This window comes from Athene cunicularia (assembly GCF_003259725.1).
Source record: "Athene cunicularia isolate RWA chromosome 1 unlocalized genomic scaffold, athCun1 chr1_part1, whole genome shotgun sequence".
Classification (NCBI taxonomy): Eukaryota; Metazoa; Chordata; class Aves; order Strigiformes; family Strigidae; genus Athene; species Athene cunicularia.
Window position 1 is genome coordinate 44,692,841 of NW_020799091.1, and position 14,572 is coordinate 44,707,412.

Below are 14,572 nucleotides of genomic sequence, written 5' to 3' on the forward strand. Positions count from 1 at the left end.
TTACATCCCACAGAAAATATTATATAACTCAGTGGTTAGGGCAGTCTGCTGGTAAAAATGGGCTGCTGTCAAAAGGAGTGATTTGAACTTGGGTTTAGTCATAGACTAAGTAACTTTTCCCATTGGTAGGCTGTTGTTTTCTTGTCCTGTTCTTTGAAAGACCTAGGCATGCTTGGAGATGAGTCATGTGTGGATTAGGCAGAGGAATTCTGACATTTTTTCAGACAATTTCTGACATGAGCACCAAGGGAGGAAAAAAATTGTTGAAAAGGACCCCAGGCACTTGGCACTGACAGTAGTTGCTCTTTACAAGGCTGCCCAGGACATTGTTTATCTCCTGCATCATAGTCTGACCCATGGAGAAAGTTTCCATCTTACATCAGATCAGTAGTTTTATTTATTTTGAGATGGCTGTCTAAGAGCAGAAGAACCAGAATCTTAAGGGAAAGTTACAAAAACCCCATGAGAGTCTAATGATAGACTAACTGGCCCATGGGAAAAAAAAAAAAAATCATACTCCTTATTTCTCTCTCCTCTCTCTTGCAGTCATGAATGCTACTGGCATTCACACAAGCATTTCAGATCTGGTCCTGAGTCACATATACCTCTTAGTAAGCGGGTACCCATAGGCAATAGGTTCCCTTGGATAATTATTTTGACCAGGGGTGAAAAGTACCTCTGTACACAGGGGTAACACAAGTTTCAAGCATTCCCTTTTTTTATGTAGGGCTGAATCAGGATTTAAGGGAGGAGTAGTCCTTGTGTTAGTCACCTTCAAGAGGAAGGTGTCACTCTATGCATGAGCATCAGTTCCTTTTCTATGTTAAGCAGTATTATATTTGCTGCACTGAGTTCTTTTTTCCTTAAATGACTCTTCTCCTGTTGGCATAACCTGTTAGAAGTGCTGGCTACATATATAGGTGATCTTAGACCAAGCTTAAGCAAGAAAAATGTGCTGGTGGCACAGATGTGCAACCCACCTCCCAAATAAATGTTACATTAACTAACTGTGTCTGACTCCTAAATGCTGTCTGGCAGCTGGCCATCATCCACTGCCAACACCTATCTGTGTGTTTTAGAGTGTTTAGTTTTAGTCATATTTTGACACCAGTTATGTTGAACACAATTCACTTCAGAAAAATCAGGTCCAATGAGTAGGACCATACTACATAAATAAGGAGGATTAGGACCTGGGCTTGAGCAATATCCTCTCTTTGTCCTTGCCATTATCATGCACACTCCTTGACACAGTTTTGTTCCTGCCAATTAATTATCTCTGGAAAAAAGTCTGGGTCTCTCTAGTACAAGCCCCAGACTGTTTCCAATAGGAGAGTGGATGAGGCCACGCACGACTTTTTGGAAAGCTAGTTTAGTGATATAGATACAAACCATGTTGTGCGACTTGCCCTCAGGTCAGAGATTGGGTTTTGATATGTTTAACTTAATAGGATAAGTGTAGCTGTTTATCTGCATCCTGAAACTAAAAAGTTTGAAGAACAGTTTGAAAATTTGAACAGAACTTGCCAGAATGTCTTTAAATCTTTCAGATGCCCCAATAATAATAACACTATCTGATAATCCAGGAAACAGTAGTTTACCGATCCTACCTCGAAGGTCTGGAGTATTAAAGGACCTTTCTTCTGTAAGACTAGGCATATGAGAAAAAAAAAGTATGTAGTAATGTATTCCTCTCTTTGTGGGAGGAGTCACAGAATGGCATTTTGTCTAAAATGTTGCCTGCTGAGTCATTGCTCATTCCCATCTCTTTCTTGTGAATCTATATAAAAGCTCAACAGGGTTGTGCTACATTATGTTATTTTTGTATGATGACCATCTTATAAACCTTAATAAGGATGTGGAGGTAGCACAATATTTTGCAGTATGTTTTGTATTTAAGAATGGAAACTCAACAAAAAATTGACAAGAAAATCATGTAGATAAAATGCATCTTACTAGCAATCAAGGGACATAGACTTTTTAAAAAAGTATAAACTAAAGCTAAGTACACAGAACATGACCATCTTGTTCAGAGAACAGCAGGAATTGGGAAGTACAATAATGTATTGCCACTGTAGGGTGCTACATGCATTTGACTTTAATAATACTGAATATGCCATTCAAATCTAGATGATGACATTTCTGAACTAATTATGTTCACTTTTCTGCCAGTGCTACTCTATTTTAAAAGTCAACATCCCCTACTGACAGTTTCTTAGGAGGCGTTTTAAGAATTCTTTGGATGATGAGGTATTTAAAATGAGCTTGCTAAAAATGGCCTCCAAAGTATGCTGGCAGTCTAAGCAGCAAGAGATAGTGACCTCTGATTACTAATCAGAATTGTGTCCCTATAGCTTGTTATTAATAAATTTAAAAGGAGTTAATGTAGGGAGGAATTCTAAGACATTTCTAATTTTCTCACAGAAATCTTGCCAGGCCATGAACTCTGCTAATATAAATCAATCTTTATCAGAATGATTTTGGTGGAGTTATATTCCATTATATCTGCTGAGGATTTGACCATTTATGTTTGTACCTATTTTTCAGAGAATTTAAAAAAAAAAAAAAAAAAAAAAAAAAAAAAAAGCAGAGTATTTGCCTAACTCCCAACAGACTACATACATACTATGGTGGTAGGTAGATATGAAATCAGTTACTGACATCACCAAATCACTCTGCTGTTTGAACGAAAAATAAAATTCCTTCAATTTAGTTAAATCAGTGAAGCATGTGGTGAACCAGTAGATTAGGTAAATTACATCCTATGATTAAAAGTCGATCATGGACAACACAGAGGCATATACACACTTGTATTTTTTGCATTGCTCTTTTCTGACACTGCTGAAAAATCTGTGTTCAGAATGTTATCTGTTTGTGTTACAACAGGGGAATTTTCTTGTGAGCGAGAAGGGCAATGAGTGAGACATAATTCAAATTCTGATATAGTCTGAGCAATTAAATTTCACTGTATCTACATTTCTGACCTTTCTTCAGATGAATCAGGATGAATGAAAACAAAACTGTTCTCTAACCCTGACTGCAGAACTGTTCACACAATCTGGGGATAGCTGGATTTGTGACACATCTTATTTGTTATCCTGAGAGCCAGAGGCAAAGTTTAAGTTCCTCTGAATTTCTTCAGAGTATGGGAAGTTTTTTCATGAAAAATAGTTATGGGTCATTTTCACTGTATGCTGAAAATGTTCAATTCCTGATACATGGCACTGTATCATATATTCTTTATTCACCAGGTACAATATTTGTATGTGATACCATAGAGAAAATCAGACAGAATGATTAGCAGTAAGTCAGATTTGCTTTAACCTTCAAAAATATTTTTATTTTTTCCCTTTTCCAGTTTTGAAATATTAAGTAATCAGCATAGCTAACATTAAAAATGCACTATCTATTCAATTTACTGGTTGTTGCAGATCAGTCAATAAAAGATAGCTAGCCTGCTTTATTCTTGAGTGGAGGTCAGTACCATTGTTGGAATTTCTTATATGTATGTATTTTCTTGTAGATGGTCTACTCTATCATGCCAGCTGCTAAAGACTTAGCAAGGACTGTCTTAGAATAAGCCTCTGTCATATTCTGGGTAATAATTAATATAATCTAGGACCTGGATTGTGAAAGAAAAGCACATCAAAACAAAAAGGTACTCCTAGTCTTAACTGCTATTATAAATCAAAGGTATGTGACCATTTCAATTCAAAGTGTATGTAGATAGTTTACAGCTAATTTTTATTGTGCATTGCTTATGAGGAAAGACATATGTTTTATTTGGGATGCATGGGTATTAAAATTGAAAAATCATAATATGTCTGCAAAGAGATGCATTCATAAAATCTTTTTGATTGTAAAAAGATAAGCATATAGTACAGTGTACCTGAACATGCCAGGACTGCTATAAGTATTTTTCACTTTCAGAAACCCAGAAGATGAGATGTACAAAGTTCAGAAAGGTTTGCTTGTTTGTATTAATTAATTCTGAAACGTGGTAGTTAGTAGTTTATACTTGGTATTTTCTTGTCTGCTGCTCTGCTTCATCAGCTGTATTTCATCAGATATAACCGATGTTTAGACAATAACTTCATGTTACTAAGTACCAAGCCTATGAAGAGATAACCATCATCAAAAATAAAGACTAGAAATATGGATAAGGTGATATTTACTAAGGTAATTTGTGTAGCTTTGCTTTTCTGTGTTGGAAAAAATTCTTAATTTTCACAAAAGACAATAGGACTAAAGGTAACTCAGAATCTTATATAACCACATCTTATACATTTCGTTACAAAAGCTCCTCAAATATAAAATGTGTGGGCTTGTATAAAATACCTTAAAACCAGACTCTGTATCTTAAACAGAACCAGAGGGTCATATACAGCATTCCTATAAGGCAATTTATGTTCCTCATTGCTGTATGTATTAATAGTAAGGCTGTTATTAGCTCTTCTCCACAAGAAACGTATTGCAGCCATTGTAAAAAAAAAAAAAAAAAAAAAAAAAGTGAAGGAAGTCTCTTCTTTCTGTTTATTACTGGCTGTACTGAAGGAGAATGCAAATGTGCACAGATAAGAGAGACTTGCAACAAGATCTCATGTGGGAGGGTTTTCCCCCACAGATCTTTTGCCTCTGCCCACATACTCAAACTACGCAAATACTTAATGCGTATCAGATTCCAGCGTGTGTTCCCCACATAACATTTCTGCCGTATTTTCCTTTGATGAAATATGGCGTTTCTTCATGTTTGCCTGTGTAAATATGTGAAACACTCCAGCTGAGAAGCAGCCCTGTAGCTCTGCAATGTGTTTTTCTGTGGAAAATCCAAAGGAGTGTAGTATATTTCTTCCCAAAAGTAATTGCTTGGTTTTCTGTTTCAAGGTCTGTAAAAACATTTCATTTTGTGAAACCCAGCCCTACCACACTTGAAAGACACAGCAAGCACAGATGTATAACAACTCACTGGTACTTTTAATTGATCTGGTATTTCTACAAGGTGCCACCCTTTTCCACACCTCCTACCTCCTCCTTAAGTGACTCAGCCTCTGAAGGAGAAGTCTCTTGACTTTTCAGACAGCTGGATGGGGAACGACAGTTCAGCTCTCTGTCTGCTTTGATTGTACCTCACTTCCAGATATCTCCAGGTTGACGTATCACACTGAGCCACATTAGGACACTAACTTCTACCATATCTAGGTAAGGGTATTTACTTCTCTGTTTTTATATACCGTATAATGAAAGTCCCACTGTTTTAGATGTTTTGTGATTTTTTTAGTGTCCAGCTAACGATCCCACTTCAAAGAATTTGATTTTCAAGAAGGGTGGAGAACTTGACTATGAAAACCCAGCTCTTAGGTGTTAAAATTCCCTGGACCTTTCTGAAATGTTCTCTTGGCCATACTATCTTAATTACTTTGTTACACACATTATATTTCTAACTGTATTTTATTTTAGTGCTATTTCTCTCATAACAAACTCACTGTTCAGACCACTTCTCCCGAAGAGCTGTTTTAATGTGAGTTTTGCTCTTTGGTTAACTTTATTGTTTCTATATTCTTTCCCTGGAATTTTTATCAACAATTAAAGAGTATTAAATTTTCATTTATTTGCTTCAAGTATATGATTTTGAAAATAAAAAATTAGCAACAGTTTGCTTTTTAAGAACAAACTACTTGTGAAGTATCAAGAAATCATTTCAACCCTTACTAAAGGTATAGCAAAATTACCCATTCTGCTTTGATACAATGGCTTATCTGTACTATGAATGGAACCCATGTATAAACAGGAAGCATTCTTCATCAAAAATATAGCAAAATGAAAGCAATGAGTTGAATAAACGAGTCTAAAATTATCACCCCCTTTTGATACTCTATTATAAAAAAGTCCAGCTTTTAAAACTCATCATATATTTCTAATCTGAAAACACATAGAAATTTGGGTTCTGACTTAGCAGCTGATTTTACATTACTGACAGTTCCAAAGCTTAATTTCTTTCAAAACAGAATCTCCTCCGCCCACGTCCTGAAAAACCAGTTCTGAGAGCTCTTTCTGCTACAAATAGATGAATGATTTCTGTCATACATTCACGTGTTCTCTAGTCCTACCTTGCCTGTTCTAACTTTGACTGTTTTCTCTTTTACACACATACATGTTGTTATTCTTTGTGAGGGTTGTTATCAATTCTGTGGCCTAAACTGTATAGAAAAATGCTCATTTAAACACTAAGTATTTTAGAAGTTTACAAATGTATGATATGGCTATTGCTCTGATATGATGTTGAAAAAAAAATCACTCTAGGGATATGTTTTTGTTACTTTTCAATGTCTTTTAAATAAATATAGGGGGTTTTATGTGTAGTTTTCAGAAAAGGCACAAAAAGGCTAGCTAATTGCCAAATAAACAGAATAATGTTACTTATAATTTTGAAGCATATAAATGATATTCCAGTGTTTATTTGTTAAGCTCTGAGTACACGCTTGGTACTGTGCTGAGTTAGCAACACCATTATTCTTTCGACTGCATGTCCTGACCTACAGTCTTGAGCTACTGCAGTGGATGATGGTGACAATTTTGGAGGGAAGAAAGTGCAGCATCAGTTATACATACAGATCTGCACCTGAGTGGGCCTTTAGGGTTATTATTTAGGATGTCATATGCTTGACTGAAATAGCAAATTTGGAAATGTGAAGGATGGTACAGCTGTGGGTGGCTCAGGCTGATGGTGACTTGAAAAACAGCCTTCACCTGCAATCACGAAGTGACGCCATGTTTAGAGATACAAATTCTTATTAGAGTTGAAGTATAGGTAGACAGATCTGACAGCCCAGTCATAGCACTTCTGATATCTGAGGGGGTAAATGATGGATGTAGAGAACAACAAAATTGGCATTAACTTCCAAACCAGAAAGATTTCACTTCACACAATTATGAATGTCTACAAGAACAACTGTAATGATGTGTCACCACAGTGTCTTATTTCTAAGGCTTGGAGAAATTTATCCTGTATTGTCAGAATTACTGTAATCAGTTGCTTGTTCACAGATATTCAGATATATTCCACAGAAATGATGGAGAAGATCACAAAGTTTGCTGACCTGACATAAAAATTGTTGACTGAAGGCAAGGAAATATCATAGTGAGCTTTGAAACTGTGATTAAGTAGGTTCGAATGTATTTTCATTTAAAATGTCATATTCTCTACATTCATCTCATATAAATGAAAGATAGGCCATGTAGTATAGAACTGACATTAAGAGTTCCAGTGGAGAGTAAAAAATCAAAAAACAAAACTAAAAAAATAAAGCTAAAGTAAGCCTTCGTTTTACTCTCTCACAAATAGTTATACTATCCAAAATTTCTCCTAGACTGCAGTGAAAGCAAGACAATAGTTAAAACACAAAGGATGTGGGAAATTAATTTCTTAACCTTTTATTAGATTTCTAATAGAATAATTTAAAATGTGGAGCAGAGTGTTCACAAGCAAATAAATGTTCAGCTTACTTCAGAACAGAATAGTCCTTCAAGGAGATGAAATTTTGGTGGAAAGTTTCATATTTGAGATAATGAAAGAACAAAGTATATGTTTATATTCTTCTTCATATGGCAGATACTAGACTTCTCTGAAAAGCTGAAACTTTAAGGATGCATACCAAACAGTAGTCAGCAAGCTGTGACTGTGTAGAGCCATATGTAAGAAACCTGTTTGTTCCAGCTGGCATTTTACGTGGACATGCTAAAGTCAGTGGCTTCTCTACAGTCCAGGCTGCTTTAGCAGTGAAGCACAAGTAGTTGGAAGATGGGAAAATTCTGTAACTTTTTTGTTTTAAACTAGATGTTAATCTACAGCTCTTTGTATCACCCAGTTCATTAATAATAGTAGGAAGTTTGATGTTTTAGGCATTCACATTTGGCAGTGCTTTATATCAAAAAACTTCAGTATAAAAACCAGATGTTTTGACTTTTGAGAGAAGGTGTACCTTGCTTGACACTCCCTCGACACTCTCAACATCTACTATGTTGAATTACTTATTATACAGTGTGACGATATGCGGTACCTCTTAGCTGTGGAAAGAAATATTTAAAAGCAAAATAAATATAAACTGAATATTTATAAATAAGGTCTTAATCACTGTCATAGCTAGAAGCCAAAGAACAAAGCCTTTTTTTGCTTATAACTAGTTCAGTCTGATGTGGAAAACATGATTCTTACAGGAAATGTTTGTATTATTCTTATGGTTTGGTTGTTTTTGTTTTTTTTTTTTTTTTTTTAATACAGCAATGCATATATGTGAAACATAATTACATAGACAGCTAGAGCCAAAAACAGAAGAAGGAAGGCAAGAGGACTCTATGTTGGGAGAATGGGTGTGTTCAGTCCATCTGAAAACTAGAAGGTCTAGTTTTGAGAATTTAAGGCAGGCCTGAGGTCTTCTGCTGATCAGTCACTGCAGGATGTGGAAGGGATATGTAGAAGTGTGAATATGGCTATTTGTGACAAAAATAGAATTTGAGACCTGTGCTGTTTTCTGAATAACTTGCTAGCAACTTGGAGGGGCATTTGACTTTCCCTGAAGTCATGTCTCTAGGGTTTTTTGGGGGGATTGTATTTGGATTTCCCCCCAAAATGGGGGAGGGTCTAATCCAGGATTGGCATGTCTTAAATCTTTTGGGGAACTGCTCATTGGACTGGCTGGGGCAGTTTTAATTTTCTTTTAAATTTTCCTGACGCTGTTTTTAAAATCAAATTACACTGGAGCTGCATTCCTGTTTGTTTTTGTTTTGCATTCCAGCTGAGTTGTTTTGCTTCAGTGGTTGAGATCTTATTAAGAATGCCTGAACATAATTTACTACTATACTATACTATACTATAGAAGCCTGTAACTTTTCTTTCTCACAATTTCATTTATGAAGTTAAAAACTTTTTTTTTTTTTTTTTAAATCTCCCTTGAACTCTAGACTGAATATAAGCAGTTAACTGATCTGTGTAAATAATGTGATGGTTTTTAAATGAATGTGAACCTCACAATCTTCTGTTCATTTCTCTTTCCACATACACAGACATACACACACTTAGTTCACAACAGTGAAGACCAAGAAAAAAAATGCTTTGATGAGTTTTATTCTGTCTGTTTATGCAAGATTCTTTTCATTTCTAAGATCTTGAAATTTAAATCTTACTCTGATGATTCTTGATTGCCTGTGCTAGAGATGAAAGTAGGATATTTTTATTAATTTGCATTTTAAATCTTAATGGATTAATCTTTGATATACAACTTGAAAGTTCGGAAGCAAGAAGTAAACCTTGAGGACAATATGACAGTATTCTGTAAGACTAACATGCTTGGGTTTAAAATTTCAGAATGCCTGGCACATTTTCAGTGCTGACTATAAAAGGGAGTGTGCCTGTTTCTTGTATTCATTTATGCATATTACTTTTGGGCTGGGAGGCTAAGTAGTAGTTTATTCTGGATGCCATATACATGTGCAACAGAAATATTCTTTTGCCCTAAAATCTTTAGAAAGTGAATATAGGACAAGAGACAAACCAGAGTTTTAATTAAATGATGGAGGATGAAAGAAACACACTTGCTGGACTTTCTTTTGTCATGAATGAATACAACCGGGAGTTGCAAACCTGCTTTCCAGTTGATTTTCAGTGTCTCAGTGTCATTAATGTATTTGTTGTTGTTCTGTAGATTTAAAGACAAGCCTCAAAATTTATGGATTTTTTCTTTGGTGATAATTTATATTTCAGAAAAAACATCTGAGGCTTTCTTATTTTATCAAAGTTCTATGTTACTTCCTTGCAGTTTTGTGAGAAATTTCAGATGCCATCATGCATCTATGGGAAGGAAGGCTATAGTATAACTTGAAGTCTATATGGAAGTTTCCTGTAATTTTTAATAACAAATATTTAAATTGCAAAATGTGTATTTTTAGAACAATATTCTAAGCCTTAGAAGGAGTGTATTTGGTTTAATTTCCACAAAAGAAGGCTCCATTTTCAAAGTTTTATGATTCACTTCCCTTAGGAAATGGCTTTAAAAGTCTTTATTAGAAAATAAATCCAAGTTTCTTCTATATAAACTACTCCTTCTCCAGATGAAGAACTGCCAGCACTCATTGCTTGTGAAATAGACTGAAATGTCAAGCTTCCTATTATCTTGGGACTAACTGCAATACAAACCAGTATCAGATGTCCAGCTGTTGCTAAACTGAAAACATAAATAAATCAGAGTCCTCTCTATCATCTTGTGACAGTTCAGGAAAATTTATAGCAAGGTTAATTGTTATCTGAAACTGATTGCTCGATAACCTTCCTGAACAGTTTCTGAGAAATTCTGTGCATATATGCTTAAAAAGATATTTTATAACCTACTGCAAAATAAATAAGGCTCACCCCAGCCCTGAACATATTTTTATTGGGTGGGAACCATATCCAGCACTCACATGTTTTCTACACACACTGTGCCAATGCATGCTTGATACCAACAGTTAAGGTTAAGGGGAAGGAGTGCGGGTCAGAGTTTTCCATGCAGAACTTTAAACTCTTATAAACATCTGGAATTTCACAAATGGTAAGATATATGTAGACTTTTGGACTCCAATATTATTTCTGCATTTATATCTTTACTTTTAAAAGAAATCTGTATTTGTTTACATCCAGATTTTGGGTTCCTGCTTACTTTTCTTGGTAATCATAAACTTTTTTAGCAGTTGTCTGTTAGAAAAAAGATAGAAAAATCTGCTCTAAATGCTATTTACTGTGGCATCCACTACTTTTATATGTTTCATTGTCAGTATTACTTTTAGTAATTTTTCTAAGCTTTTGCCAAAATTCAACACCTTCTTCACCTTCCAGCAGTAAAGAAAGAGCCACAGACTCCAGTCTCTCAATCCACTCTGTCTTAGGTAGATGGCTAGAGAACTGGGAATGTTTCTGATTTTTAACAACTGCTTCTGTCACAAAAACTGTTTTCCAGTGCTTCTGTAAATTTTAGCAGCCTGACCAGTGGAACTGGTTGGGAGCTTTCCAGTTTAACATTGTTTTCTTGGAAAATGTGGCTTTTCAAAAAGGAATCCATTTGCTAAAGAGGGTCCAATTTTCTCCACACTCTTAAGTTAATGTTAAGTTTGCTTTTTTTTCACTTAAGGGGGAATTTTTTGTCATTGACATATTGTTATGTTCTGCTTGAGTCTTTCTCTAGGAAAGCTGATATTCAAAATTCAGTTTCAAAGCATAACATAAAATCTTTAGAGTGGCTCATCTCCCAAATAATTTTTTTTTTTTTTAAGTCAGCAGTCTTGAAGGCTCATTTTTTAACCTGATTTGAGATAAGGGAAGAAGTCAGTGACTGGAAAACTGCTGCAAGGCAGAAGAACTGCCTCTGTCCTGGACCCCCAAGTTAGCTGCAGGCCACTGAAGCTGTGAGACCCGTCAGCAGGGCTGGGTGAGCCCATGTGCGCTCGAGGCGCCACTCTGAGCCACAGGTTGATAGCATCTTTCTATTAAGCTAATCACCTCACCCCATTCTTCATTACTCTGTCTTGTCCTCTGAAGGCTCTCACCACCCTACATGTTCTCAGGGAAGGAGCTTATGACAAGGAAAATGAGGGTGACAGGCAGAGATGCAGGGCAGGAATACACATAGTCATCACCAGGGAGGGAAAAGTCACCACCATGCCTGAACTTCAGTTTGAAGAGAGCTGCAGCTAATGCTAAGTCATTCTACACTGTCAGACTAAACTTGTGCAAGCTGACCGAAGTGGCAAACAAATTTAAATGGCCTTTCGGGCTGATTCCTAATCTCACCACCAACTCTGTCTTTTTTGTGTTTTCTTTTAGATTCCCACAGGACACTCCACCGAACAAAATGTCAGCTTTCAGCATACGAAAACAGTCTCCTAATCCAAGCGGTAATATTGAGTCTTCTTCATTTTCTGATCTCGGAGCACTTAGAGGTTGAGGTGTAGCCTCCCTTCTTTCCAAGCTTTGCCGTGCCCATTGTGCGGCTCCCTCACCGTGCACGCTGCCACTCCAGAGATGACAGGCTGGTTATTAAACTCACACTAGGAGCCACTTCAGATGCAAAGCCAGCAGTGTTGTGCATAAGCTTTTGCTGACAGAGACTGGGGCCAAAACACCACACAGGGCATAGGGTGGTGGGGCCAGGCAGCCAGGCAGCGTGGCGGTTCCCTCTGCTGAGGCCTGTGGTTTGTCTGGAAACCCCACAGGAGCATGATGGCTGGGAGTGGGCAGAGAGGGGGCATCCATCGATCGCAGCAACATCTCTTTGACTTGCTCAAGGGAAATGAGGAGAAACTGAAGAAAACTAGAGTGAGGGAGAGGAGAAGAAAGCTATTTAATCGTTGTCAGATGGGGTTGTTTGTTCCTTTGGGGGACAAAACTTGAGAAGGCCTGGGGTTTGCTTTCTATGCAGAGAAATGACCAGAGGCAAACTGGAAACACAATGAAATTTTCCATTTCCCAGAACCTACAAAATAATTCTAAAGACTGAAATGTTTTGAGGTGCATGAGGATCTGGTTTATGTGGCATATGTCAGGCCTAGCTACACCAAAATGGTTTATCGCAACAGAGAGGAGCAGCTTGGCTCTACCGTGTTAAGGACATTAACTTTTTATTGCCAAAATAAGAAAGGGATAAGCTCCATCTGCCTTCGCTCATGTGACCTGAACTGTTGTATCACATCTGTATTTATTTTTTTTTAACTGAAACTTAGGAGAAAATCAATTAGACTGGAAATGAGTACTCTTCAGCAAACCCAAGGCCTCATACTTTAGCAAATTGCTTGTTATGTTTCTTGAAAACACAATATATATTCCTTGGTTACCACCTTTATAAGACATTTCCCAAAACCTTGTTTGCACTAAACAATTAAGAAAGCCATGATTTCTGTGAAACCCAAGTAATTTTTGGGTAGGTGATAAGAGTTTTCCTAAAATGCCATTGGAAAAAAGACAGTAATGCATATAGTTGAACTCACATTTTTCCTACTTCCAAAAATTAACTTTTTTTTTTGTTTTCTCAATGCAAATCATTGTACCAAATCAAAAATATCTAAATATTTATGACAATGGGAAGGTACAGCTTTTGCTATTGGATCTTCATTCAAATCCTTGTATATTGAATGTTGCAAAATTTTTTTCCATTTATATTCATCCAAGTCCCTGTTACATCCTGGTCACGGCTAGTATTATGAGTATATTCAAAACAGTAAATATTTAGGGCAAATGCACTTAATATAGTCTTGTTTGCTAATTACAACTATCTCCATTCTTGACAGTCACTATGAGACAATGTTTTTGTTTAAACTGATGGAGGTCCTTCCTCTTCTCAGTTTGCAAGAAATGTTTATTTTAATAGATATTTTAATGAACCACTGGAGCTATGCAGGCGAGGCTGGGATGTCTTCATTTTTTTAAGGCTTTAAAGTCAGATTTGAATAAATATTTTTAAGAGAAAAACTAGCTCAGCAGTCAACAGGCTGATGCAGAGATCATGCAGTGAGGATAGATGACTTTTTGTTCTTACCCTGCTGTAATTGTCAGCACATTCTTACAGATCTCACCTTTGATGTGTCTGTTCATTTCTTAATGGTCTCAAAGGGCTGCATGTATGCTGCTTAAAAAAGAAAGCCAAACTTTGGCATCAGGACCAAGAGACAGCAACACACATCTGTGCTATCACAGCCATACTTCTTAAAAGTTTGTCACTTCTCTAGCAGCTCAGTCTTGAAGATAGCTAGGCCAACACAGAGCCAGGGAACGTTTGCAACTAGGCAAACAAGAATGATGAGTCCAATCCTTTAATTCCTTCACTGACCTTCTTTTATTTGACAGTATGGACATATCTACAGTGAATTGCAGCATGTAAGAGCAGACACAGTTTGGGTTACAGTCAGATATATGTTTTTAGACTGAATTTTTATCTCTGTACTACAGTGTTTTTCTTTAATGAGAAAAATGTATTTTAAAAATCAGTCTTGGCCACTGTCACTTAAAATAAATATTTGGGGGTTTATTATGAGTTGGTCTTTCACTCACTGTAGCTATTTGTCATTTTTCATGTATCACTACAGCTGAAGTTCTTGTATCAAAAGCAAGAACTACAGTTTCTTATAAATCACATCAGAATGCCGAAGCACAGCTCTGACAAATGATACAAGACTGACTGCATGTATTTTCTGTGAAGTGTGGTCTTTCCATACATGATCTTTATGGTCAAATGTCCTTACTGAACACCAGATATTGATGTCTCCTAAAATCTTGTGATGCTGAACTCCTTTTGCTTGGATACTCAGAGACTGAGGAATTCGTGGAGAAAATCATGAAGATCTCCACAAGAAAACCCAAGATACACAGTATTCTTCATCAGACAGTTCCTTGATTAATTGGTTGTTATTGAGAAAGGTTTTGCATATTTTGTTTTTCTATTTCATTGTCTGGGAAAGTTTGGGGCAAGTATCACAATTTAAAAAAAGGACTTCCTATTTTGGCTCAAGTTCTAGTCTTCCATTTTAAAAGGGAATGTTAACAGCCGCTCACCTCAAA

General features: G+C 36.4%; 1 protein-coding gene across 1 annotated transcript in view; it reads left to right on the forward strand.

The window, feature by feature from the left end:
- Positions 1-5,088: 5,088 nt before the first annotated feature.
- Positions 5,089-14,572, forward strand: part of SCEL (sciellin) — a 48,601-nt gene continuing 39,117 nt past the window's right edge. Inside the window, exons 1-2 of the mRNA XM_026867958.1 lie at positions 5,089-5,196; positions 11,846-11,916. Coding sequence (XP_026723759.1) covers positions 11,874-11,916 — 43 coding nt within the window. The 5' untranslated portion in view covers positions 5,089-5,196; positions 11,846-11,873. The remainder of the gene's footprint in view (positions 5,197-11,845; positions 11,917-14,572) is intronic.